This window comes from Andrena cerasifolii, chromosome 8 (genome assembly GCF_050908995.1).
Source record: "Andrena cerasifolii isolate SP2316 chromosome 8, iyAndCera1_principal, whole genome shotgun sequence".
Lineage (NCBI taxonomy): Eukaryota > Metazoa > Arthropoda > Insecta > Hymenoptera > Andrenidae > Andrena > Andrena cerasifolii.
The window spans coordinates 12,685,415-12,712,514 of NC_135125.1; the positions used below are offsets into that span (position 1 = coordinate 12,685,415).

Genomic DNA, 27,100 nt, shown 5'->3' on the forward strand with positions numbered 1-27,100 from the left:
TATTCTTCGGGGCACGCTCCAGAATAGTTCCAAATAATTAAAAAGAATTTTAGTCGAAGTCGACTTTATATAATATCCTCCAAGTTATTGATTAAATAAAAAAATATGTCAAACAAAAGTTGTAGATCCGGATAAGATGCATCTTTTATGTTGTATTACTTTGTCTTGTGCGACAAACGGTTTTCGAAAAAGTCCGAAAAACTAAAAATAAAAAAAAAATTTCCCTCAAATTTTGAAAGTTTAAATGCTTCTAGAACACTTTTTATTTATGAAGGAGAACAAAAAATGGAATTTTTATTTTCTAGGACTATTTTTTAAACATTTAAGGGGGGCATATACCGAAATATGCGAAATCTACGATCTCCATGTCCGGATCTACAACTTTTGTTGAACATATTTTATGATTTAATCAATAACTTGGAGGATATTATATAAAATCGACTTCCCGAGCTGTTGAATAATAATTTAAATGTTTAAGGGCCCAGAGGTACCTTTTCCCGTTATCCGATCGAGCTCAAACTTTACTCGGATTTTTTTAATTATTTGGAACTATTCTGGAGGGTGCCCCGAAGAAAATCTTGGAAAAAAATTTTACCGAGAGTAAACAAGAGCCACCTTACTGTACATCCTCTGCGCAAAAAACCGCGCGTTCTATTGTATTAAAAAGTACAAAACGGTGGAGGGGTGGTAGATTAATTCTAACAGCGATTATACAAATCATACTTCGTTGTGCTTCGTGGCTAATACTACCGATGTACATAATCGTAAAGTATTATCAAGAGCGGCTGCAACGGTGCCGTAGAAAATGCGTTGCTGTCGAGTCTTGTAGAAGTCGGTTTTGGCAGTGCGTATACTTTTCCTTCCAGCTCTCTCCGGATTCCACAGCGGGGAATCCAGCGGCCGGTGGGTTATGAATTATTGTATAAAAAAAAATGTCCATACAAGAAGTGTGTATACTTTCGTGAGCGCAAATCGTCTCGCGTTGGCACGCATCCTCGATTTCACGCGAAGCGAAAGGGTCGGTCGGCCGGAGCCGCGGTAAAAATCGGTTTGTTCGAGGCACTCGGCGCAGAGGGGGTCGTGATCGATAGGGAATCCACGAGTGTAAAACTCCTAATGGCGGATGCTAATGGGAGCCGCGATACAGATGCAAATTTATGCTAAAGAAAACTGAAGAGCGACCGCTTGTGGCTTCGACATGCCCGTTGAATAACGAAGCGGGACGGAGAAGAAAGCTCTGGCTGAATCGTTCGTCCTTTAGCGAGTTCTGATTGTGGGCGCGGGTCAAGGCCGTCCGCGATCTCACTTTAACGTGCTAACTTTGTGGAACGTGTTAATTCTATGCGCACCGCTAGTTAATTCACCCTTTAATCAGTTTCACGTAGCCAGAGGCTCGAGGAATGTACCAGTTAACAAGCTAACGTTGATCTCGAAGCATGGTCCCAATTAAAATCGACTTCTCTTCAAATCGTACGAAAGTTAAACGAGCCACGGCTTGCAACGGCCGAGTCGTTGTATAAAAAACAATGACAAAATCACTCGTCGAGACCCCGACTGTCTCTGGACCATTGCTCCGTTCGAATCTGGGCGATAAATGATCGTTAGCGTGGCGGGAAAAAATCACCCTTAACCGCGAGCGACCCCCGTCATTGCCTGGCGCCGTTTATTAATAACAGTCGAGCAAAGTGGTGCCTCGTATCGGCCACGCATCATCTCGTTAACTTCTCGTTTATAAATAACCGATCGGCCAGCAGGCCAGTAGCGATCCGTTCCCTTTCGCGTGTCTCATCTGCTCCAGCTCGCCAGGCATGTACGCAACGAATTACGCGTTTCGCCTTTACGATCTTTGTGATCCGTCGATCCACATGATCGCAGAGTACGGAGATCGCGCGAAGTAGAAATTGCGATCAGAACTCTAACCGGATGGAAGCTGGAGCCGCGAGTGGCGCGCCTCTCCCTGGAGGAGACTCGAACTGGGACGGATCTCTATGAATATTTGTCGTTGCGGGTTGTTTTCTCTGCTCTCCATTGTGCCCTACCGAGACAATGAACTATTCAAAGTGACAGACTCGCTGTTTGTACCCGCGCTCCCCGGTGTACGGTCCCCGGGGACCAGCGGTCGTCTGCGGCTAACAGCTCGGCGCATTCTTTAGCGAGAACTTCTGCCAGCTTCAAGGTCGACGACCCTGGATAACAGACTCAACTTTCAACCGATCGAAATTCGATGCGTACTTCACCTCTCGTCGACTGGCAAAGTTATCCAGTGGGACTCAACCTGAAGCTCGTTCTCGCTTGCAAAAGTTCACGGTCTCGGGGTCGACAACCTTCTAACGCTGACCCGCGAGGTCAGCCGAGCTGATCGAGCGCTAAATCGCCGAGTCTGTGAGGGGACAAGGTTCCTTACACGTTTCTTCGACAAGGACCTGTCCCCTCCATCTATCTCCACCTTCACGCCTGTACGCTTCGGTGAGAACGTTCATCGCTTCGTATACAACTGTCCGTGAAGGAGGAAGGAAGCCTCCTCCGCGTGTAGCCCGCAAACTTCGCGTCCAGGGGTTTAAGATCGATGATCTCTTTTAAACAAACCTTTCCGCAGACGAGCTCTGCGTCCCGTCTATTCGATCCCGTTGATCTTTGTTTATAGGTAAACTGTCAGGGGCGACAGAGCTGGTCCACGAAAGAAACAGAGGAGCTTCGTGTAGGTCGGCGAAGCTCTCCGGCTTTAGCAGATGGTTTCCAACGCGGCGGTCTTCGTGCTTGGATTCTGAGTGACGCTGTCGCCCATGCTGGGCATCCCGTGGCTGGTGGTGCTCAGCCCGTTCCCCTGTCTCCCGGTGTTGGTCCTTGGGTTCCTGTTGCAGATCCTCTTGAGCGCGGCGCGTACCTGCGGCTGGCAGCCAACCACCGTGAAGATCAGCACGCCCTGGAACGCGTTTATCATGTCCGTGAAGTACCAGATGTACTGTGGCCCACCGACTGCCCACGAGAGCACGTCCGCCACCCAGGTGATGCCCATCACCACCACCAGCTTCATGCAGACACGGCCCAGCGCGGCTCTGAAACACAGATCCATTGCTCAGGGTTTGACAGACTTGCAGCTAGCCACCGAATCGGGGAAAGTGTGGACGAAAGCTTGGAGGGTTGCGCGTTTGCTTTCGGAGCTACGTGTTTGCGGCTCATAGGCGCTGTTCGCCGCTGAATGCTGCAGACATCGCGACGAATTTCCGGCGACAAAAACGGCCCCGATTCAATTAGCGCGCTGTTCAATTACGACGGGGCATAAATCAGCCCGCAAACGTATCCGTTTGTTCGTCATGACACGTTGCCTCGCGCGCGTAATGTATGCATCGCATTGTGGTCGAAGTCAAAGCATTATTAATAGGTACGTTCCGGGCAGAGCATTCGCAGCCCGTTACGTCGTCGTGACGCGGGATTATGCCGTCACGAAGGCTCGGGGAACCTCTTTCCCCTCCTGTTACTCTAATTCACTCGCCAGGAACCCGCGGCGCCTCCAACTTTCAATCTTTCCATTCTCATTGTAATCCACTTATTCACGAACACTTCAAAATATTATTCCCCGCTTTCAAACGATATACTTCACGTATGCGCGTCTCTCGATCCCTAGGTGGTCAACCGCGAGGCAACACGCGGCGCCCCGAATCGCGCGAGCCTCCAGACCTCTGGCTCCACTGTTTACGAATTCCTTTCAACCCAACGTGCTCTTTACGATTTACTAGATTCTAATCCTCTGCCTCCCACTAGCGATTCACTTCTTACTACGCACGCCGCTAGCTCGTCCATTCTCATTCACTAATCCCCCAACTTGCACGCGGAAGCTCGGCCCGCGAATCGACGGGATCGCGATTACGGTACACGAGCAACTTCGAGCGCGGCGGCTCTCTAAATATAGCGTCTACAGGAGAGGGCTGCAGATTATGAAAGTCAAATCAGCGAACGCGAGCGCAAAGTTTCACTGAGCTATTACGCGTCTGGTCGGAAGCAGACGATCGAACACACTCGTGGAACAACGAGCTGCCGAGGGATTCTCAGCCAACGTTCAATCGTGTTGTTTAATGCTTGTTGCCTCGTGAGCTGGACGCTTAAAGAACCTTTATGCCACCGTCAATCATCCAGTAACACTTTCTTTCTAAGCCTCGTGCACTTAAAGGGACTAAGTAGGCAGACAAATCGAGGGAAGTATTTTTTTGCGAACTAATTACAAGTAAAGAAAATCTCTAAACCACTGTATAATCAGCCACGTGTGGCGGTGTTTGTGAAATAGATATGTAGAGGAAAAAAATATTTTTGTACTCTACGTGATAGTAATAAACATTGTGTAAAAGGAAATGTCTGTGGTTGCTTTCATCTCCTTGCAATTAATTCGCAAAGAATTCTGGATTTTCGAGCGACTTCACTGCCCTTAGTTCCCTTAACTAATTGAAATAATACCGGCTCGAATAGAAACGGTGCAAGTGGATTACTTAAATTGTGAAATGCGGTTTCTGGCAAGGCAGGATATGAATAACGATAACGCTATCGCTCTCGCGGTTCGGGGGTAACAGAGAGGTCGTCCCACTTTGCTTACCTGAGGCACCCTCGTCCCCACTCTGCGACTAAAGCCTCGGGCAGCGAGGCCCTCCACTTCTCAGCCCCACGCGGCATGATTGATAAGGAAACGTTCGCAACACGAAGATTCTGATTTAAATAAAACCTCGTTGGAGTATACAAGAAGGAATTTTCGTTTTTTTTTTCTGCGGAAATTCACTGTGAAGGGGTGAAATCAACCTTTAAAGCTATCGTGTTTATTCGTTTCTGAAATAATAAACGATCGCCTATACACGCGTAACGCGAATTGCAATAGTATTCAGCGACATGTTGCAACGCCATCCACGCAACAACAAATCAAATAGAAGCCAGAGGCTGTGTAAACGAAGACTAATGGAAACATTGCTATTTCGTCATAAATGATACAACCGTTTTATTATTGATCCACTTTTGCGCGGGCGAAAATGTGCGGGCAGACAGTTTCCATTCGATTGAAAGTTGTATTCGTCCCGAAAAATGGAAAAATTCAGCGGAACAGCAGCGCGAGCTGCAGAACGTTACGAATCGAAAGGGCGTGGGTGGAATTCCTCCAGTAACAATATGCATGGAAAAAGAATCGAGGGGGGGAGCTCGCTAATTACGCAAACAGAAGGTGAACTCGCGCGCTGAGTATGAACGCCTCCAATGGGTGGGGGCAAGGAAGCGCGTGATATGAATAAAAATTGTGGTGTGAAGGAATGCAAACAAACGGTCGATCACCTTGGAACAGCTGTGCGAGAGGATGTAAAAGCTCGCGCAAGAAACTAGGAGATGAAAGAACGGCATGCCAAAGGGGGATGACCGATCGAGATCCGTGGAATCGACTGGATCGTAAAAAAAGAGAGGACTTTGATGGTGAAGGGATAAGGGTAGAAAGACGCGAAGACCCACCTGTCCCTCGTAATCCAGCGACTGATATATTTCGGAGATCTGGAAGTTCGAAGTGGCCACCAGATGCGACCCGATCGAGAAATCCGAAAGGGCGAAGAAAAGGAAAGCGCGGAAGACGTCAAAGAGACGCGGTGCAAGTAGACGGGCCAGACCGCGGAACGAAGTAGGGGTGGGAAGTCATTTCGGAGCAGACAGCCGCGCGTATTTTTATACGATGCCTCGAATTAACGCCACTCTCCGCGTTTCGAATGGAGGAAGATCGCGGATCCACCGACGAGTTAATTGACGTAACGAGACAGAAGGGTGGATATGGATTGTTAGCGTCTGCCGAGACTGGGAATATCGACGGCACTAATAACATAAAAAAAATCGGGCAAACTGCACGCCGGTCGTCGATGGACGCTTGTTACCCCCGGGAAAGGACAGACATTAAAATGGGGATCATTTTGACTGCGCATCACGCTACAAAATTGATGGTCCAGACACCCATTTCAAGCCAGACGAGAGATGAATTCTTTTTGTACAGACGAACCTTAATGAATGAACAGGACGAACGAGACAAGCTGAAGAATCATCGGTGACGTAAGGGACTTACACGGCCAGTGGCCCACCCAGAGCCGAACAATGGGCCCGGACATCCTCCAAGGAAAATTGGATTTTAGTCTTTAATTAAATTTTTATAATCACCTAATGAATCTTATCGAATTTGAATGAAAAATATTTGTATTCCTTCAACCCGGTTCCCCTCAAGATTAAATCCAGAGTGCACATCGCATTTGTAACATTGCAGAGGGGGTTAAAGGTCCCTGTCTGAAAATAATACGGTCAACTCGTAACACTGAAACAATACGTCTGGTCTCCAACCCTTCGGTCGACGGCGATCATTTTTTCCGCGATTTCCGCTGGCGGATATTCCACCCGGAATCCGGCGAAGTCGAGGAGAACACAGGTCTCCACTTTGCGATCCCTGAAGCCTCAGGAGAGGAGCGAGCAGGTTGGGAGCGAAGGTTGAAGGGGTAAAGAACGCGATGCAGTGGCGACTGCATCTCACGGGAACACGAGCATCATCCAGCTGACGGTTATAGCGCGTGTTTTATCACGCTGGCGTCCAACCAGCAACCTTGTCTCTGTACCGAGCATAATTCAAAAGGGGGTTCCTTTGAGCGTGTCCGCCGTTCGGACTTTATCTCCGATGCGATTTATTTCGGCTGCGATCGAGCTGGGTCGTTCGGAAGAGTTCTGTGAATGAACGATCTTCTACGAAATCCAAGGCTCCCTCGCACATGCGCTCCTTAAGTCCGATCGGGTATTTCTAGCTGGCTCTGTACAGCGCGTTCTAAAAAAGCGGCGTTAGGGAACGTAGGAAAGTATCGCGCTCTCATAGATCCGCGAATCAACCTTGACAGAGATCAGCACAGTTTCTATTCTCGCGTCTCCGAGTTATTTCCGTTCCGCGAGCTGGTTGTCTATTGCAGCGGGGACCTGAAATCTCCATCGCGCGCGATCGCGTACGTTTGTTCGGCTACCAGGGATCTCCTTTATTTTCCCTGACGCGAGAGTCACCTTCAGGCGTTTAAATAGAAGCGGGCAGTGTCGATGGCGGGCGGCGAAGTTTCATATTAAATCGTTGTAAAGTTCGACGGGACAATTTGTCAAGATAACGGGCCGGTTGAAAGTTGGGACGCAGTAATACGTCCGCGCTCTGAATGTCAATAAACCCCCGGCCGCTTTTTACCGCGCGTTGCGCCGATCGATCACAACTTTCAACTGGCGCGTTAGTTTGAAAAATCTGCTAAATAAAAGTTGCCCCGCTCGATTATTGGCCGGAGGATCGTCGCACCTGTACGAGAGGCATTACATTCTCATTCCCCCGAGCTTTCCGCGTAAAGAGCAGAGCTCGCCGAGTATTCTCATTATCGTAACCCGTGGCGGGCGGAAAAGGGCGAGCCTCCTCGAAATTACGCGCGGGGGAGGAAGCGGGGGCCGAGAACGGCGAACGAAACCCGGCACCAGAGAATCTGTATCCGCCATTATGGCCGGGGTGTCCTGTATAGACAGACAGGCACACAGGGAGAAAGAGCAGCCCGGTCGAAAGAGAATCGCAAATTGAGATCGTCAATATCAATTTCGCGCGGGTACGAGGGAGCAAAGGTGGTTCGAAGGGACCATCCGGCGTACGAATGGAAAATAACGATTCGATGCCTGATATCCGTCGGCGCGGCCCGTTATAAAATAAATTCTCCTTTGAGCCCCGCCGCTCGGCAAAAAGGCTCGCGTCCGCGCGCCAGCGGGCATAAATATCCGAAAAAATGCGACTCGTCAAACCCCGCTCGTCGCGACGGCACATCGGGCCAGGGGTGTGGGAGATAATACCTTTCCCATCGAGCGGCGAATTTCCTCCGAAATGTTATAGCGTGCGTTGCGATCAGCGCGGAAACAGGGAGCTCGTAAATCGTGACTCTTTTAAAACAGCCTCGCAATGGGAATTTAAAATTGCCTCGATCGAGGCAATGGAAATAGGTAAAGGGTGCATCAAGAATGTCACTAACTAGGCGCTAGTACGAATAAATTTAACGAGTCAACGGCTCGATGAAGATTTCCCGTTTTTTTACTATCTTTACATAGTATTATGAACTACTTAAAGAAAAAGTTTCAGTTAAAAAACTATTGTTTTCTGGAAGTTATGCATACATATCCGAAAGTCTCTCGATTTTAGACGGCTAAACGGTGGGCCTAAAAACTCGCGCTACGTTCAACCAATTCACTTCCAATTTTGCATGCAGGATCGTAATAAGATTCCACATGGTTCAACGAGGGCTTCTTTTATTCCGATTCCCCGTTTATTATTTATAAAGAAAAAAGTTGGCCTTTTCTCTTAGAGAAATGTAACTTTACCTTTGATCTCTCACCATTTCTTTATTTTTCAAAATTTTCAAAATCGGTCGCGTTGGACGATAGCTATTGACATACTTTGTAAGAAGATTTTATTGTTTTTCATTTCAGACACGACATACAGCTGTTTTCAGGCCCACCGTTTAGCCGTTTAAAATCGAGAGACTTTCGGATATGTATGCATAACTTCCGAAAAACAATAGTTATTTAACTGAAACTTTTTTTTTAAGTAGTTCATAATACTATGTAAAGATAGTAAAAAAACGAGAAATCTTCATCAAGCCGTTGACTTGTAAAAAAATCCCCAAAATGTACACATTTTCCGAGGGTTCAAACGGGTACACCCCCTTAATCGAAGCGGATGCGCCGAGGCTGAGAGCGTTCGCTGATCTCCCGATTGTCTACGCGGCCGTCGTCGTCGTATTCCGAACCGTGGCCCACGATGGAACCAGTTATCCTTGATATTTATCGGCCCCCGACGTTGTCCTTCGCGCCGAAATAAAGCATCGTTTGCCTGGCGCAATAAAAGCGAGCGGTTCCCGAAGCGCGAGGCGTGTATCTGCCCGAAACCGATGTTCCACGTTTCTGTTTCTCGCTCCTGTTAATCGTTGTATATCGCGCCGCGACGTCCCCCCTTCTCGGGCCAGGGAGCAAATAAACGAGCTTCTTTAACTTCGCCGCAAACGAGGTTTAAGGTTCCCAGGTTTACCAGCTCGCCGCGGTAATCGTTCCTCCCAAGTTTCGCGCGATTTCGTGGAAACACGCAGGGCGATTATCTCGTGAGAACCGTAATGGATCCGTTGAAATATACTCCAGTAAGTTTGGTTTATCCGCGGGCCCGGACACGGGGATACGTTGTTAGTCGAAAATGGGCAAGATTTGGCAAAAGTTGGGGGGAGGAAGAGTTGGGTCTGTGGCTTCGAGTCGAGACAATTTCGGCTTCGGGTCAACGACTGGACTATCGTTGATCTAAAACAGCTAAGGAGTCTTTAGCGCTGGGACGGTGGAAAGTTTTGGTGCCGCGCGGGCTCAGGCTGATCTAGATGTTCGGTAAGTTCACCGGAGCCCAACCGTGGAATTCTTGAACTTAAAATAATCCCGACCTAGCGCAACCGAAGTCGTCTGCCAGATCCCACCGAGCGCTCGAAAACAAAATTTTTATCATAAGCTGACATCGGATCACCCACGTTCTCTCGACCCTCTTTTCCGAAGTTATAAAAGAGCGGGGGCTGCGAAACGTTCGGGGATAAAACGCCGTAAATATTTACTCGAGACAAAGGCTGCGGCCCGCGTTGCCGCGGGAGACGCAGAACACGCTCGCGAATCCGTCGATTCGTCCAGCAACCTTCCAGGTAAATATTGTTTTTCCTCTCGCAGATGGAACAGCCGTATCCGCCGGCGCAAGGTCTGCGGATCTGGACGAACTGGCGCGTAAGCCGCGTTGCAATTTAATTTAAAGGAGCCTTCCTCCCATTCCACTTTGCTCGCTGCGATCCGATCGAGACGGAAGTACAGTGTTGTCTCTCAAATTGCACGCGTTTTCAGATTCTCTACACGCGTGAAGCTACCCCCGCTAGTTCTTCTGTAGTCGCCGTACAGTCGAAATACCGAGAATCAATGAATTTTCTTCGACTGAGCGACAGAATTTGGGTATCGCGTATCAAAGAAAAACCCGAAGAAGCCGAACGCCGAACAAAGAAACAACTGCGCGTGGCCCCATACCACTCGAGCGTTCGAGGAGGAATCAAAGCAAGCCGAATAGGCTACTCGTCTCTCAAATTGCGTGCGCTCGGCCCCGACGCTCGCGTATATAGAGAGACAGAACTGTATATTATATTCGCTTACCTCTCCGTGGTGCTCTTGACGAATTCGCCTTTCCACAGACCGCACGTCAGCTCGCGAGCAGTGGCCGCGAAGAAGAGAAGATTCACCGCGAGGAGGACGCCGATCGGGCCGAAGAAGTACGCCAGGATCTCCATGTCGCCTGAAACAGGAAGCGGAAGAATTAGCGCGCGGTGTATTTCCGAACCACCGAGCATCGCAAATCGAGCTCGCAGCTTCCACCATCGCTCCGCTCGCGTGGCTTTCCAAACCGGGATGGCGAGTGGGCATCGGAAAAGAAGTCGGACCTGGAAACGCTCTACATATCTGGATCCTCGCGGCCCCAGGTCCAGCGGCGTTCAATAATAAACGTTCCGATCGCTCGAATGGCGAGCCGGTTTATCTTTACGACGTTTAATTCAACCGGGTGCGTTTGCAGCGCGGCCGCGATTCATCGGGGGTCTGGAAATTGGGAGCGCGGGAACCGGGGGTGTGTTTTGCTGGTCCTCGTTAACCGGAAGTCGGAGCCGCGCGTCCGTGTACCAGCGGCCATTAACGATTTAAACTATTACGCGAAATGGTGGCCGCTGGGTGAACGACTCGCGGTGGCGTGGCTGGTTGTCGTGCTTTGCTTATTATATCTCGCCGCGGCTTGCTTGTTATCGCTAGACCAGGAACACGCTTTGAACCAGTGGAGATCCGAGATCTAATGAGCTTCATAGTATATAGGTAGGGTAGGGTGCAGCTAAAAGTCCGGCGGGTCAAAAATGTCCCGAATTCGAGATCTCTATTCCTAAACAATTTATTGAGTTTCGCAGGTTCGTGCGAATTGCACGACGCCTTCGTTATTTTACGTATCGAAAACCAAAAGAAACACGTCGTCTTTATTGTTTTATACGAAGTAAACCACAGTTTAAAAGCGCATCAGCCAAGTACGTTAAGATTGTATGTTCGTTTATTAATGTGTGCACGATATTGTTTATTGCTGAATGATAATATTTTCTAACGTATATATCATGTAAAAAGTCCCTCAGATTGAAAACGTATATTTTATTATTTGTTTTCATAATAAGATTGCAAGTTTTCATAATAAGTTTAAAGAAATGATGTTAAAGTTTTTAAATAGTGTTATTGTTTTAGTTGACCGATTTTTTTTTAGTTTTTAGTTCAAAGCGAGCCTCTGACTTATATTTTTATCTTTTGTTAAAAAAGTCACGCTTTCCTTTCAATATTGAATACCAAAAAGATTTGGTTTAATAAATATTTGTTGATTTGAAGACTTTTTTACTTATTTAGTTTAATATTGCACGAAAAGACATTAGGGAGTCCATTTTGCATTGACAAACATTTTGTGGTATAACTCAACAGAAAATAACAGTATCAGCAAACGAACTTCGTGATCGTAAAGCATAATAGTTATAGTTTATACAAAATAACACCAGAAATCTCTAGATTGTTATTACTAAATTTTACATAGGTTTATACGAAAAACGGGACTTTCAGCCCCACCCTGCCCTACGTTTTGGAACGGTGATCGATAGGAGAAATTCAGCGAACGACCAAGAGAAATGCCAATCGTCGTCAGCCTTTAGTTCCCTTCTTTCTTTGTTCTCCATTCGCAATGCAACGTCTTTCGTGACATTTCGCGCGTAGCAACTAACGCAAGCGATTCTCGGTAGGTTCGATTTGAATTCGACGACTGATCGTGCTCGAAGGATTACGAATATAACGATCTCTCAGTGCGTTCTAAAAAAAGACTGCCCGGTAGAGAACCGCAGCCTCTATTAAAATACAAAGGAGTGTAAGCGTACGTAGGTGGCGCGTTCGAGGAGGGAGCCAAGGACAAATTCCTTGCGATATAAAAAAGATCCACCCAACTGCCTGCGAACCTGGGCAACGGAGGCAGAAATTACGTCGGGAGGATCCGTGTCCCCGTGAATAGGAAACGGATCCAAGGCCGAACAGCGGAATACGCCGGAGAATCCGCCGGGAGTTAGGAATAACGACAGGCAAAGCGGCTCGATAATCGATCACAGACAAATAAATCTGGCGACGGCTGACGACGATCGTTCCCGCGATTTCACGGAACCCCGGAACTCCTGTGTATGTATACGACAGATAAATCGCTTCATTCCGCCCGGTTGCCCACTGATGTTCGCTTCTCTATTCGCGGAATCGTAAGTCTGTCTGTCACAGGGACGAACTACTTGCGAACAGAAGCGCCACTGGCATCCGAAATGAATCGAGTCGCGCGGTTCCCAGTAGAATCAGCAAGTAGAGCGTCGGCGAATTTTTAGCGCTGGTCAGTGTTTCCCTACGGTTGCAGCTTCTGCTCTCGCCGAGTAGAGTGTACCTGTTGGAGCTGGCCTAAGCAGCGGCGCCTCGTTTCCGGGGGCCCAAAGTGTACACGCTACGCCCAAGGACGGGCGGATCGAAATAAAGCGGAGCGCAAAAATTTCACGAATGCTGCAAATAGATCGATAATTCACAGGAGGACGGGATAAATCTTCGGGCGCGACTTGCTGACAGGAACCGTTTGTTTTTCTTAGCGGCGCGTACACAGCGGGGGAAAGACTTGTCAAAGGAAACACGTGTCTCGTTCGCCGGCGTATACAAATCTAAATGGAAGCGGTGCTGGGTAGTCCATTCATTTCTGGGCCGTTGTTACGTTACGTTTATTTTTAATGATTCGCGAGGAACGCTGGGGGACTTCCGGGCACTGGGCGCGCTTCGAAATCAATTCGCGAGAGAGGACCGAACGGGAGGCCGCGGTATTTTAATTACTTCGTCCGATATTTTCAATATTCCGCGACTTCGGCGCCGTTAATTGGACCCATTTGTTTCCCTTTTCAAGATCCCATTACGGCCGGCCCCTGGTTTTCGGATATTTCTCGCGGTTGCCGCTTCTCCCCGTGCGTCATTATTCCCTGCAATTCCCATTGCCCCGTTACGGGCTTCGCTCGCCCTCGTTATCCGAACCGATTTCAGAAACCGACTTCATCACGAGGGAACCAACGTGTGGTACGTGCTACTGTGCGTTGTGTTGGGAACAGTTGGAGCTACAGTTTAAGACAATGTATCGCTACTTATCAACAGACTTTTCTGATAGCGAAGTGTCGTTTCTTTGTAGTGTCTCGCAGCTACGATTATTCGAAGGTGACTGAGTAGATACTGACGGTAAGACGAATATTAAAAAAAATATTATGTTAAATGATTTTATTAGAAATGCAGTGAAAACTAAATTAAAATGCACTAAAAACTAAAAAATAATTCTTTTCTTGTACTTCAATTTCGATGATGTTAATATCAATTTAAATAAAATCGTGGGGCACGATATTTCATAACAGGAGATGAATCACTTTGATACTTCAACTTCTGATTGCACATGGTGAACCATGATTTTAGTTAAATTGATATTAACACCATCAAAATTGCAGTGAAAAGAATTATTTTTTAGCTTTTAGTGCATTTAATTTAGTTTTCACTACATTTTTAATAAAATCATTTAACATCAAATTTTATATATATATTTTTTATTTTCTAGTTTTTTAGTGTTTGTGGATTTACATTTCACAGCTCAGACTTCTTTACAAATATCTTTTATGGCTGTATACAGTTTAACAGTTTGCTTAAACGTTGTAGTGCTGCAGTCACTAAAAAATAATTCTTTTCTTGTACTACAATTTCGATGATGTTTTAGTTTAAGTTTTAAACTTACTATTAGTGCATACGTGACAGATAATTCTCGATAAATTGTGTATTTTCTGTAATCTCGATGCGACTAGCGACCAGAACGCAGCGGCTTTTTGTCGTTTTCTTAAAGAACGCGAGTGGCTGATATAGTCGTTTGGATTTGTGGTTATGGGTTATACTTATTGATGACTGGGTAATTTTTTCCCCCTGTCAGTGTCAATTTTTTTTTAAATATTGTATTGCCATCCAAACTACGCACGCCTGCAAAGCTTCAAGACAATTGGATAGTTGGAAGTGGGTTAAATTTGTGTTGCCAGATTTGAACCATACATACAATCAGAGGATCGAAGCTGAATAAAATCATTTAAAAACAGCAAACGCTGTATCACGAGCTCGTAAAATCCTGATGGAAACAGCTGCATGGAAACAGAGAATTATCGTGGGTGGAGTTGCGAGCACCTCGTTCCCTACTACGTCTTCGAACACCTTGCACAGTTCCTCGCGGTACAATGCTTGGAATTTCCTTCGAGTTTCCTTGGAATCACCCTGCTTCTTCAAAGTGTCACAGGGTGGAAACCTGGAGCACCGCGTATGGAAATCGCCGAGGCGAAAGTCGCGGCACGGAATTATCGCGAGGGCACGCGAATCCCGCGATCCTCCGCGTGCTCTCGCCCCAAATTACGGCGAATCACGTCAGCGTGTAGTTATCGAATCGATGCACGGGGGAAGAAGGCCGGGGGGGCGGAGGGCCGCGCGTGTGTCTGGATCCGCGCAAGATCGCGAAATCCTGGGAATCCACGGAACACCTATGAATATGAATACGTTCGTCCCGATGTATTATACAGGGGGAGGGCCAGTTTTCGTGAATACCTGCCGGGGCACGCTCAGACACGAGGCAATCTGCTAAGTATACGCGCGGAGGGAAGCGCGGATATAACTAGTTTCCAAGTAAATTGATATGTCGGTAGGCTGCGTTTACGTTCGTTCCCCTCCTTTAGAATGTTTTCATGCACGTGTAGCCGGAGCCGCGTGGAATCGAGGGTCGCGCAAAAGGGACTTTTTTCCTTGATAGCAATAATCTGCCAGGACAATTACGCGGGTCGATATGTAATTGGAGCTCTTACGGAAGCCGTGCAGCCGCTAGTCGGCTCGAGGCACGGTAAAACTTCCTTCATTTACTCTCGCTGTTTTCTTTCTATTGGAATAATATATTTAGACTATGTATATTGCGAATATTTAATGCATCTTTCTAGAGAGCCACACGCGTGGATCGTCACGCAGGCCAAGGTGTAGCTTGTGTTTCTTTTTTTGTTTGTTAAGGTGCTGCGCACTGTTATGGTCGTCAGAGGAACAGATTTTAGTTCAGTCGTGGTTCGAACACGGAGTAACGACAACCGGCGCGATACTTTTCCATACCATTCTTTTATATTACATTTAATTGTATTAAATATAAGTTCAGACAAAGAAAAGCGTATTTCATTTAGAAGCCCAAAGGCGTGATTAGAACTAGAAAAGTAGTTTTTCTACAGTTTCTACTTGACTCGGTGCATAGAAACGCGCGTGCATGGACGAGGAACATTCGATTTCGAAGGAACAGTGAACGTCCATTGCGCATGCACGGTCAAACGTTCGATTCGAGGTTAAACGGTGTTTCATCCGCGGATCGGTGCGCCTCTATCAACCCCCGTGGTTCCGAACTCGAACAAAAATGACTGTACACGGTCGTGGTCGAGCCGCGAGCATGTGTTACCCGTCGAATAAAGAATAAACCTTTTTCTCCCCCCATCGACGTTCTCTTCTCTTTTTTTTTTCCATCGTGAAAAACGGCTCGATTAATGTATCGGTGGTCAGTAATTGGCCAGTTTGTCATGACAGCGGTAATAAAATTTTAGTCGCGGTGGAAATCCATTCCGCCTCGCTAGCACCGCGGCAATTTTATGGTAAATAAAGAACGAACCGAAGCGAAGGCTTGGACCCGTTTATCGGGACAACCCCTCTCCTCTCTCTGCTAACTGGACTGGGCCACTCCAACCCCCATAAACGTGAGCGCAATCTGCCAGAAGCACGCGTCCACGAGGGCCCCATAGCCACTTATCGACGAGAGGGTCGCGAACGCGTCCGCAAACAAACTCATAAATAAAATCCTTACGCCGCAAACTTGCATGGATGGCGATGCACGCTCGCCCGGGCTCATATTGAGCTGCAGATGACCCAGTTGCAGCACGTTAATCCCCCCCCTGTGGAAGGGATCCTGGGAGGATTTGGAGACTGTCAACGACACGCGCGAATAAATGGGCGTTCTCTCTCCCTCGCGGATATGAATCGATTTTTCCGCGGTGATTTCTGCCGCGGAGAACGAGGAACGCGAGCCTACGCTGAAGCAGCTCGCGGAACGCTCTCCAAAGAGATATTTGGACTTTTCAGAAGATGTTCCAGAAGTTCGGGGGATGCGAGACGGAGCCTGAATATCATTACAGCGGTAATTCCGTCGGCCATGCCCCGTGATTAATACATTGTTTCAAATTTATTCCCCGGCCAGCGAAGTTAAAGTCTGAGGGGACACTTTTCATCCCCCACCTGCGCGCATAATTTCCCGGCGACTTTCACGCTGTTAATCTGAAAGTAGGTATTGTATGTAAAGCGTGTAAAAGGCCAGCAAGGAGACTCTGCTCGAATATTAAACGAATGCGGAGTAGCAAGCTCGATCCTCTCCCTTTCTCACCCTCTGTTCTTACCAGCCCACCTACCTTTTCTAGAGCCTCTGAATTCGACTTCTTCCTACGACTGTTCACAAAACACGCGCAGCTAATGTAATTATTTCCCAATATCCTTAAAGTCAATTAGTCCCCACCCTAGACTTTCTCTTTCCCTTACTTCGCTGTTCGACAACTTCCCCTTTCCGTGGACTTTTTCCCCAATTTGACAACTCCATTGTTCCCAGGGCTCCTTTGTAAATCAACTCCATCTTCAGCTACCCCTCCGAGACTGAAACAAGGCCGCAGTATCGTCGCATCGATCACCTACCCCCTGATCATGTTGCAGCTCGCAAGGCGGTGCTGGAAAATTTCGCGAGGATGCAGCGAGGCCGACGTCAGCCTCGTCGAGCTTGTCACGGAAGTTTCGAAACGTTGGATCCTCGCTGGATAAACCGAGGCAACTTGCGCCGCGACGTCCGCCCCAGAGAACGCGCGCCGGAATATTAAACGGGCGCGAGCGGATCGAGAGTTATTCCGTGGCTTTCTTGCCTCCTCCGTTTTCCCTCGTTCTTTTTTATCCCGCTGCTCATCAAGGCTGGTTCAAAATTCAGAGGCCGTCCGAGCAGCCGCGCGCGGCCTCGCCAAAATTCAGCAACTTTTCCAGTCCGGCTGTTTGGCAAGGCAAAACTTTTTCTATCAAGATCGCCTGACCTGCCCGGTGCTCGTTCGAATACTCGCGGGACAACGGAGAGGGATGCCTGTTATCATCCTGGCAGCGGAGAGTTGCAACTCCTAATGGATTTTGTTTGCACGGGCGAAGGAAGAAACAAGGGCACTTTTTAATCAGACTTTCAGCCAGAAAATTCGATATTACTGATATAACTTTATGTGTGACAATCTCGAGTTCAGGTGCAAGCACTTGGCCATCTGCTCGATTCTCACCCCTTATGCCGCGTCCAGTAATATAACGAAGCGCCCTGTGTGTCTCTTAGGGGCAGTAGAGAGAAGCGAAGCACGCTCAAATGGATTCTGTTTGCTCGGCCGGAGCGGCAGTTAAAACGGTTAAACTCTTGCAAGAACAGCTCGCAGAAGAAAGGGTGCAGCGGGTATGAAAAGAAAAGGAAGCGCAGGGAGGGGTGGAGTAATGAACGAGTTGGGAATCTTAGGAGTACAGAGAGCAAACCGGCGTCTATATTTGCTGGGCTCTGGCGGCTCGCCAACAATAGCTGTTTCGGTTAGGTTATATCTCACTCCATGGCAGCCCATAACAAACATAAGTGAATTATGTCGACGCGTGCCGTTCGATGCTTTACGGTGGCGCGGTCAAACCCGTTTAATCCGGCGTCGAAAACGCTTTAGCGAGATCAATTGCGCACAGCCAGTGTCATTTCCCATCCTTTTACCCACCTCCTCATCCACCCCTCGCTTACCTTTCAACCGTACCGATTTATTCCGCATTATCTCCCCATTTGCCAAGAGGGGGTGGCTTAGGTTAGGCATTAACGTCGTATTATGCGAGGGCACGGCGGGCGAATTTTTCGTCTTAAACGTTTTTACAGATTATTCGACACGAAACGCAAACACCTCGTCAAGGAACAGTTAACGCCTGTCGGACGGCGGGAGCAGAAGTTAGACGCGCCCTGGGCTCTGTTTCCACCGCAATCTTTGATACAATTGGCTGAATAGCCCGTTAACTTTATCGCGATGTTGAGTAACTGACCACCGTCGCACAGTGGGGTATTTGGCCCCAAAACCCGGACATGAATCGATTTAAAAAATTTTGCGTAGGTAAACCGTAAAATTTTTGGTGCTCGAGGTTGTTGAATGTCTGAGGAACAATGTATGAATATTGTTTTTTTTTTCATTTGTGATGAAATGAAGAATTTCTGTAAAAACATTTTAAAATGTAGCTTTTTTTAAATAGCTGTATCTTTGTTAAAAAGCATCCTTTTGTTATGAGGTTCGACTTATCGTAAAGGCAAACGATCATACTTTCCGATAGTATACATAAAAGTTACAAAAAATATTGTTTGCACTCCGTAGCACTTGACAAACGTGAAGAAACTTTTACAGTTTGGCACATTCCTCTTTAAGGGCGGATTTTACCCCGTGGATACCGATTTCGATGAAATTGATTTAATGTGTCGCAAAGTAGAAAGTTGAATCTTTAAAATGGTTTCTGTTTCATCAATTTTTGATGAATTTTAACAAAGTTACGGGAGTTTCAAGATTTTAAAATAGCCATGTCCGGGTTTTAGGGCCAAATGCCTCACTGTGCGTCGTAACGATACTACTGCCCCTATCTCGTGGCCCTATTACCAGTAACGTTTCAATCTATGGGAGAACTATGGGCAGTAATAGAGTTGATTATGAAGATGAGGCTAATCATCGAATTAACGATAATACTAATTAGTGTAGAAGGTGGAGAAGGACTGACATCTGCGGGTCGAATAAGAGGAAGGATCGCTGCGCCAGAACTTGTAGCTAGAGGTATCGATAAAAAAGCCGATTGGCTACCAGCTAATTGCTGCCAAAGATAAAATCAGCAGAAACTCGAGAGCGACGACGATCGTTAACGTCAAGGATGCCTACAACAGGACAGCATTTGTCACAGGGACAGATTCGTTGCCAGCAGAAGAATCTCGCTAATGGTATCGTTCTTCCCCGAAAGGTGGCAAGGATTTATCGTTCGGCGTCATTGTAATTGTCGGTGTTTTCCCGGATCATCGAGCAGCGGGGCCGCGATTTACGAGCGACAGTCCGTGGGCGACAACAAGCTTTCCTCGCTTTATCAATTACAACGTTCGCTGGACGCGGCGGAAAGCGAGCAGAGCGGCGAGAGCGCGTAAATCAACGAGGAGGAATCTGAAAAACGCGTTAAATTCGCGCGCACAAATCGCTGTCAAATATAATTAGCCGGCCAGGATCGAGAGCGCTCCGCGCTCTATGGGTTCGGACGCGATTTGCATTTCTCTCCGCCACCCCACCGCCCTCTTTTTTTCCACCCCCAGCCAGATTTATCGCCGGCGTCATTTTAATCGCCGACGGTTTTTCAGATAATCGAAAGTGATCGCACGAACTTGTATCAGCGTATCGGGCAGCGAGCCCGCGGAACCTGCTGCCAACAAATTTCCCCGTCGACCGGCGTGGTGGTCACGAAAAAAAAACGCGGCCGTTGAGCGAATTTTCCAGCCCCGACGAGCGAAAAACGAACTCGTTAAACTGTCACTGTCGCCGTCGCGTTTATGACACGCGAATTTCATCTTCGAGGCGTGGAACCTTCAACGAGGAACTGTTTTCGGTCGAGGACCGTTCTGGGATCAAGTTTACGACGTTCGAACCTCGAAAAAGACAATAAGAGAATTCCTCGCAACCCCCTGTTGTTTCCGATTCATTGCCAGCGCGGCCAATAAAACGAGAGTGCGCGATAAATAAAGCAGGATCGCGCAAGGGGGAGGAGGGTGGAGGGATCGAACAAGGGTTTCGCTCGGAGCACTTCCACGGCTCTTTAGCATTCGCTAATTCCCCTCCCCGCATTTCATTACTAACTCGTGTGCCCTAATCGCCCCCACCCGATCGATTCGATCCTCCAACTCGCGACTCGCCCCTCCGTTCCGTGCTGGCGAAGCCTGGCCGCAATGATTCGCTTTGTTCGAACGATATCCATCTGCATGCGCACGTTTCTTTCACGCTTCTTACTCCGCTTCGCTGCCTCGCGGTGCTCGTACCGCGTAACGGCCCGGAGAACACGTTCGATTTCGTTAAAGCCGCGTATTCACCTGCGCATTCGCCCCGAATGTGCATTCGGCGCGCACCGATTTTTTGCCCGTTCGGAGCTCAGCGCGCATTCGGCGCGCATTCGGCGCGCGTTCGGGGTTGAGTGAAATTTGCGGCGTCCTTTTCATGGTATTGTTCGGACCCGAATGCGCGCTTTGATGGACCGCCAACAAGCGGATCGGCCCGAATGCGCGCCGCGCCCCGAACACGCGCCGAACACCGGACGAGCAAAAAATCGGTGCGCGCCGAATGCACATTCGGGGCGAATGCGCAGGTGAATACGCGGCTTAATTCGATTTTACAGGCGTAACGAGCCGTGCTCTTGACATCGCGTCTCGCCTCCGCTGGCCGAGCAAATCCGATAATTCCTCCGGAGCCTCGTCCCCTTTATAATTCGGCCGCTCCCGGGGATTTCGTATCGTTTAAACGCATCGAATCGATTTCGGTTATTAACGCGTCCGCGGCCGGCGCGGCCCGAATGTGGGCCGTGATCAATTTCCCGATAGAATGTACGTCGGGCCTCTTCCGTCGACGTGGTCACCGGGCACAAAGGATTTTTTACCCCTCATTATTCGGCCCGTTATTACGGGCCAAACGAGCCGAACCGATTCGTTTAATCGTCCCGGAGGCCGTTGACGCCAATTAATTGCGCCAGGCCCGGTCGATTCGTTTCGTTTCTGGTCCCTCTCCCTCTGACGTTCGATATTCGGTGTCTTCTGTTTCCGGCGCCCACGGGCGACAAATGCGCCTCGCCTGTCACCGTTAATCGAACCCGTGCCCAGAGATAACTAGAGGCAGTTACCAGGAGTTACTAAACACCGCAACGGGCGTATCTTTCAATGAGAGTTTTCGGCATTAGCGAAGTGATAATAAATATCGGCGGGAGGGTGGCGCGTCTGTGGGGCTCCACAGAGAAACGCGCGTGCAGGCATCGGCGTTGAATACGCGTGTTAGAGGGTCCAGAGGATAGGGGTGGCGTTTCGCCGGTTTCGCACGGTCGAGTTGGACAGGTTATCTCTCTAATCCTATCGCCTCGGTCTGCGCTGTTCCAGGGTATGCCGAACTTCCAGGGGCATGAGATTGCATAGATACGGAGGATAGTCCGGAGATTTACCATTCTAATGTATGCGTACGTTAGTTGAATATTCCGCTGCTGTCTGAGCAACTGCCCCCGAACTATGTCCCCGGCCCTTTTTGCTGCACCGGTCCCGGTATTTTTTCATTCCCGGTGAATCACTCGCCCCGGGAACATACCATGCGAACTCGGACAAATTTCGGAGTAAGTTTTCGTAGATGGCTGAAATTTGAACACGTTGTAGTCTTTAGTGATATTTAAACGAACCTCAAAGGATTTTTCGAAATTTTTAAAAATCCTGTGAGGTACGTTTAAACACCACTAAAGACTGCAACATATTCAAAGTTCAGCAATCTACGAAAACTTACTCCGAAATCTGTCCGAGTCCGCATGGAATGTCCCCCCGGGAAAAGCTCCATTTCATAACTCAGAAGAGATCTCCTCGGCGCGCACAGGCTGTTTTATACACTCGAACGAGAAACCCCGGGACGATGCGATTTCCTCGCCTGAAAATTGCGCACTTGCCGAACAATCCCTGACCCTCGAACTTTTTGTTCATCGAGGAGAGCGCTGAAACGACGAGAGCACCGTCCACTCTCTATCTATCGTGCAGGTGCAGTAATAACACGTATCAACACAAAGGGAAACGGGGGGCTCGTTTCGAAGCTACTTAAACGCACGGCCGTGTGCGTTTACGTGTGCAGTTTAGTGGGCCGCACGGTAGTTAGTAGGCTTAGAGAGGGGAACAAGCAAGAGTTCCGCCGGTTTCGCACGGCGGGGTTGGGACTGGCTGGCACCAGATTTATCTCTCTACCCCATCGTTTCGGCCTACGGTTGTTATGGGGCGCGCCAGAACACCGGAACGCCAGAATGCCAGTGCATGGGGGGGTCGAAGAGGAAGCCTCAATACATACCAGTCTGGCTTCGAGTAGGGATCCTCCCGATGTGTTGGTATTAAATGAGCTTTCTTACGTCCCCGTTTATATTCAGCCCGTTTGCGACCGTTACCCCGTGGCAAGACCCCCTTTTATTCCATTTAAGAAGGGCGCTCTTCTTCCGTGCTCTGCATCAGACACAACCCGACTGGCACTCTCTCCCTTCGTTTGGAAATTGTCCAACGGGACATTCCATGCGAACTCGGACAGATTTCGGAGTAAGTTTTCGTAGTTTTTTGAAATTTGAATATGTTGTATTCTTTAGTGATATTTAAACGTACCTCAAAGGATTTTTCGAAATTTTGAAAAATGTCGATTTTACAGCTGTTTCAAGTTAAGTGCTACCTTTTTTTCAATACATTATAGCTATGGAAGTAGTAAACGGATGGAGATGAGCTTTACGGTGCTTATAGAGAAGACACTGAAGTTTTAAGAAAAAATTATTTAAAAAAGATAGCACTTCAAACAGCTGTAAAATCGACATTTTTCAAAATTTCAGAAAATCCTTTGAGGTTCGTTTAAATATCACTAAAGACTACGACGTATTAAAATTTCAGCAATCTACGAAAACTTACTTCGAAATCTGTCCGAGTTCGCATGGAATGTCCCCAATATGATTGGGGTTGAAAACGGGGTATACCGGTCTCGATGAAATCCCCCTTTAATTACGAATTAAAGACAAGATCGACGGCCAGCAGGCGTGCCGCGCCGAAGGAAGTCGTTTCCACCCTGTTTATACATTCAACGGCAACACGGGGGCGTCCCACGCGGGCACCCCCTAGCTATTCACTTACAGTCGCCGCGAGAGTGTTACCTGTCGGGGCACCGAGCAGGGACCCGACAGAGCGAGGGAGTTTTACCGGTTTCGCGCGAAGGGGTCGGTCTGGCTGGCGCCAGGGTTATCTCTCGACTCCATCGTCTCGGTCTACGTTGTTATGGGGTGCGCCCGAGTGCCGGAGTCGGAGACGTGAAGTGCCGGGGGTGCAACAGTGGAGGAGAGAGGGAAGATGAAAGGGAAGGCTGAGATGAGAAGGGAACGAGGGGCTTGAGAGCGTATGAAAATGTAGCGAAGACAGGGAAGACACGGGGGAGGGTTAAAGGAACAGTGAGAAGACGCGAGAAGTAAAGAATCAAAGACTAGAGACGGACCGGGCGACAGAAACGAAAGCACGAGAGAGAGGAAAGGGGTAACGTCCGTTGCGGAACACTCTGCTTGTCCCTCTGAACCCCTCATCTGTTCCCGCTGCAAAAGCATTGTGTCAGAGCGTAACAACTCGCGATAGCACGACGCAGCTTCCCATGGGGCACCATTATCCTGATTTAGTGTCACGACTACGGCTCTATTTCCTACGCGTTTCCCAGCTTACACGCCTTCCTTTGTCCGGCTTAGCTTTATTTGCGCGAAGAAAGGGAGAAAACCTGGCCACCGGATTGACACGTTCGACTGGCGTGCACCTAACCTGCGTTCTCGTTACTATCCCTCCAATGCGATTCCGCGATACAGAGATACCTGCTGCATTGTGCTGCTGAGACAGAATCCTTGATGCTGGGACGATAAGCTTACCCTGAACGGAAGGAATACAGTGAAAGTACTCGAGGCACGCTCAGGTAGAACTCCCAACAGGAATAAGTGTTTGTCACCTCGTCCACTCGACTTGAACAGCACCGGAGCACCCTGTCGTGGCTCGAAATTCGCGTAACAGAGAAACAAGCGTCGAACCAATAAAATCGCGGCCAACGATCGATGAACGCGGGGGTAGGAGGCTTCGCGAACGAATCAGGAACGACCGAAAAGCAGTCGCGCGCAACCGACCCCTGGTCGGAAACCGAAACGAAAACACACAGGGAGGCCAGTGTGCGCAGGCTGCTGCTGCACCGGCGTTTATATTTGTCAAAGGATATAAAAGCTAAACATTAATCGCCGGGGGTGTGCTCCTCGGCTCCGGCATCGATAAATATCGCGACCGCGGGAAATTAATACGCGACGCGGTAGTTGCCACTGTTTCAAACGTGTATTTACGCGCCAGAGAGAGAGTTCGAGGACATTTAAAGGGAGAGGCGGAGGGAGAACGGGAGATGAGAGTATGCTCGCCGGATTACGGAGGCGCAGTGGATGTGGATTACGGGGGCTGCTCGTTAAATAGCCCGCAACCGTAGCCTCGACCGCGAATAAAGACGCGACATTACCGTTCGAGGTCCTTATTATCCCTGCTCGGTGTACACACGTACCCCAAGACCGAGGGGGTTGCACCGGTTATTATTAGGGATTCGAGGTATTAAGGGTAGTTTCGGCGGTATCGATCTTCTTATTCGAACCCCCTGCGTCATACTTAAATGCAATCTTTCCAGGAGCTGTGTAATCCTCTTAGCGAAGTATTCCTGCGCCTGCCGTTGCGAGGGATGCTGATAGCGCGTGCCATTGTTTCTTACTACACTGATCACGCTTACGCGTACGTAATCGATCGGGGGAACGGGGTGCGGAGACCGCAGGTACACGCTATAACGAGATATTTTGGGAGCTGTGTAATCCTCTTAGCGAAATATTTGCTATTATTACTTTTCATTCGACTTCGTGGCGATCCAGCATCCCTTACAGCGGAGACCGTGCGTGTTCTACAGAATTCAATTAGACTATCGCTTTATTTGCGACAGAGTTGCCATTTCGTATTCTATTAGGAAACAGGGAGGAATTTCCCAGAACCAAATGACTTTTCGTCAAGAGGGTGGATGCAGGGGCCGCGGGCGAGGCTTGATTAGCAATTAATCCGCGATCCCCCACATCGATCGATTAACGAAACCGATTTAATCAGCGCCTCGGACACACGACTGGCCAGTCCTATTAATTAGCGGAATAATCGGATCACAGGGGATTACGTGTTAACCGTCCTCCTACTAGCGTTACATTACTTTCGGTAATAGGCTCCGTTACAGTCTGTGGAACTGATCCGTTACTAATGTCAGCAAGTCCGGCCCGACTGTCGTCCCAACAACGGAGCGGCAGATCCGCGTTCCCGGCAACCGGCGGAAATTAATTCACTGATAAGTCGCGTGTAACGCTGGTCGAAATTAATTTGCCCAGCGAATTAATTACCGTCGCCGGAGCCTCTTTCCGGTCTGCCCCTAAATTACCGTCGCAGTGATCGTTACGCTCTGCAAACCATTTCCTTACAAGCCAATTCGCATTCGGCTATCATTGCCCAGTTCTGATTAAAGATAAGTTTCCAAGGACACTTTTTGTACGAGGGAAACTTTTCTCGGACGAGCACGAAGGTTCCCAGGGCTCTTTGTGTATCCATGGCCAAATGAGATTCTGTACGAATAGTGTAAAAGGTTGGAGGAACTCACCGTAGAACCAGCACTGCTTCTCGCCGAAACGAGGCCTGAGAAATGTGTACTGAGGGTTGGACGGAAGATGATCCAGAAGGGCGGCCACGCCAGCGACCAGGAAGGGGCCACCCCAAGCGTACGCCGCGTACACGCGCAGTCTGAGAGTCTCTTGGCCCTTCTCCAAGCTCGCTGGTCTCAGGTCCCTGTAAGAAAAAAGAAGAGGGTGGTCAGAGGAAACCACGAAACACGAGATCGTTCTGTGCACTTAAACGCTGCCCGGGGACGCGAACAATAAAACACTCCGACAATCCCGTGGCCCCGAGTCCTCTCCGTATGGAAAGTGCCATTAGAACCTGGCGGGGGAATAAAAGTTCCGCGGAGCGTTTCCTTCGAGATCGATGGGCCCCGTCGTTTTGCGTAATCAGCCAAAGTGGCGTCGAATAGCTCGCGGACCGACGCGGCGCGTTCGTTACACTTTCCCGCCCCAAATGCAGTTAGCAATTTCTGACACGTCGCGAGTTACCGTTGCAGAGAGCGAGGGACGACGGGCGGATAATCGATGCGCGTTTAAACGGGCGCAAACAAACGAAAGAGGCGGATGGAGAAATCGACGGAGCACGAGGGTTGGAAACCATCGACAGACGCTTCCGAAGCGAAGGGTGACGGGCGGAACAATTACCTTAGATGCAATTAATGCATACTCGGAATTCCTCGGGCCGTTTTGACTACCGGGGAGAGGGACCTTTTATTTTTGTAAAAGGCCCCAGAGTGAAACGCGCGAGCTCCGTGCGAGAGTTTGCTCGGGAAAGTTTCGCGACTATTAGCATCCTCTGGCAGCAACCGTGCTCCCGCCGTGTTATTATGCAATTCACAGAGGCTGCTCGTGTTTCAACTTGGTCGGATTGCAAATGACAATCCCGTGGCAGTTTATTTTGGTTCGAGAGAGCGTATCCTTAGTGGCAATCACGCGTGCAATAAACTGTATTCCCAAAGAACCGATACGCCTGCTGGTCCAAAGTTTGCCGTGCACGCGAATTGCACCCCCGAAGCGCGCCGCTTGAATGGAAACGGGACGTAAAGGGACGAAGAGCCGTAGGTGGCGCGTTCAGTTAGAAATGAAAGTCAAGGAGTCCGTGGAACGGCTATGAAAAAGATGTCGGTGGAAACTGAAACCCGGTGGCAAAAGTGGCCACAGACTCTCGCGGCAAAGGAAAGCCGCGATTGTTAGAGGAGCGCAATGGAGCAGCGAATAATAGGGCCCCTCGCGATCGCGTCGTCGGCGAATTTATCGGCGGGGATTATTAACGAGACCGTCGAATTCGTTAAAATTCGACCCCGACGTCCCGACCAATGACTGCTGGAATCGTAAAGCTTCGTCATTGTCTGGCTAGTTTAACGTCGCTATAACA

The 27,100-nt window shown here is 48.7% G+C and overlaps 1 protein-coding gene across 1 annotated transcript in view; it reads right to left on the reverse strand.

The window, feature by feature from the left end:
* Window positions 1–708: 708 nt before the first annotated feature.
* Window positions 709–27,100, reverse strand: part of Mthl1 (adhesion G-protein coupled receptor methuselah-like 1) — a 124,165-nt gene continuing 97,773 nt past the window's right edge. The window contains exons 5-7 of the mRNA XM_076819064.1: window positions 25,710–25,894; window positions 10,213–10,351; window positions 709–3,056 (exon numbers count right to left, since the gene is read on the reverse strand). Coding sequence (XP_076675179.1) covers window positions 2,723–3,056; window positions 10,213–10,351; window positions 25,710–25,894 — 658 coding nt within the window. The 3' untranslated portion in view covers window positions 709–2,722. The remainder of the gene's footprint in view (window positions 3,057–10,212; window positions 10,352–25,709; window positions 25,895–27,100) is intronic.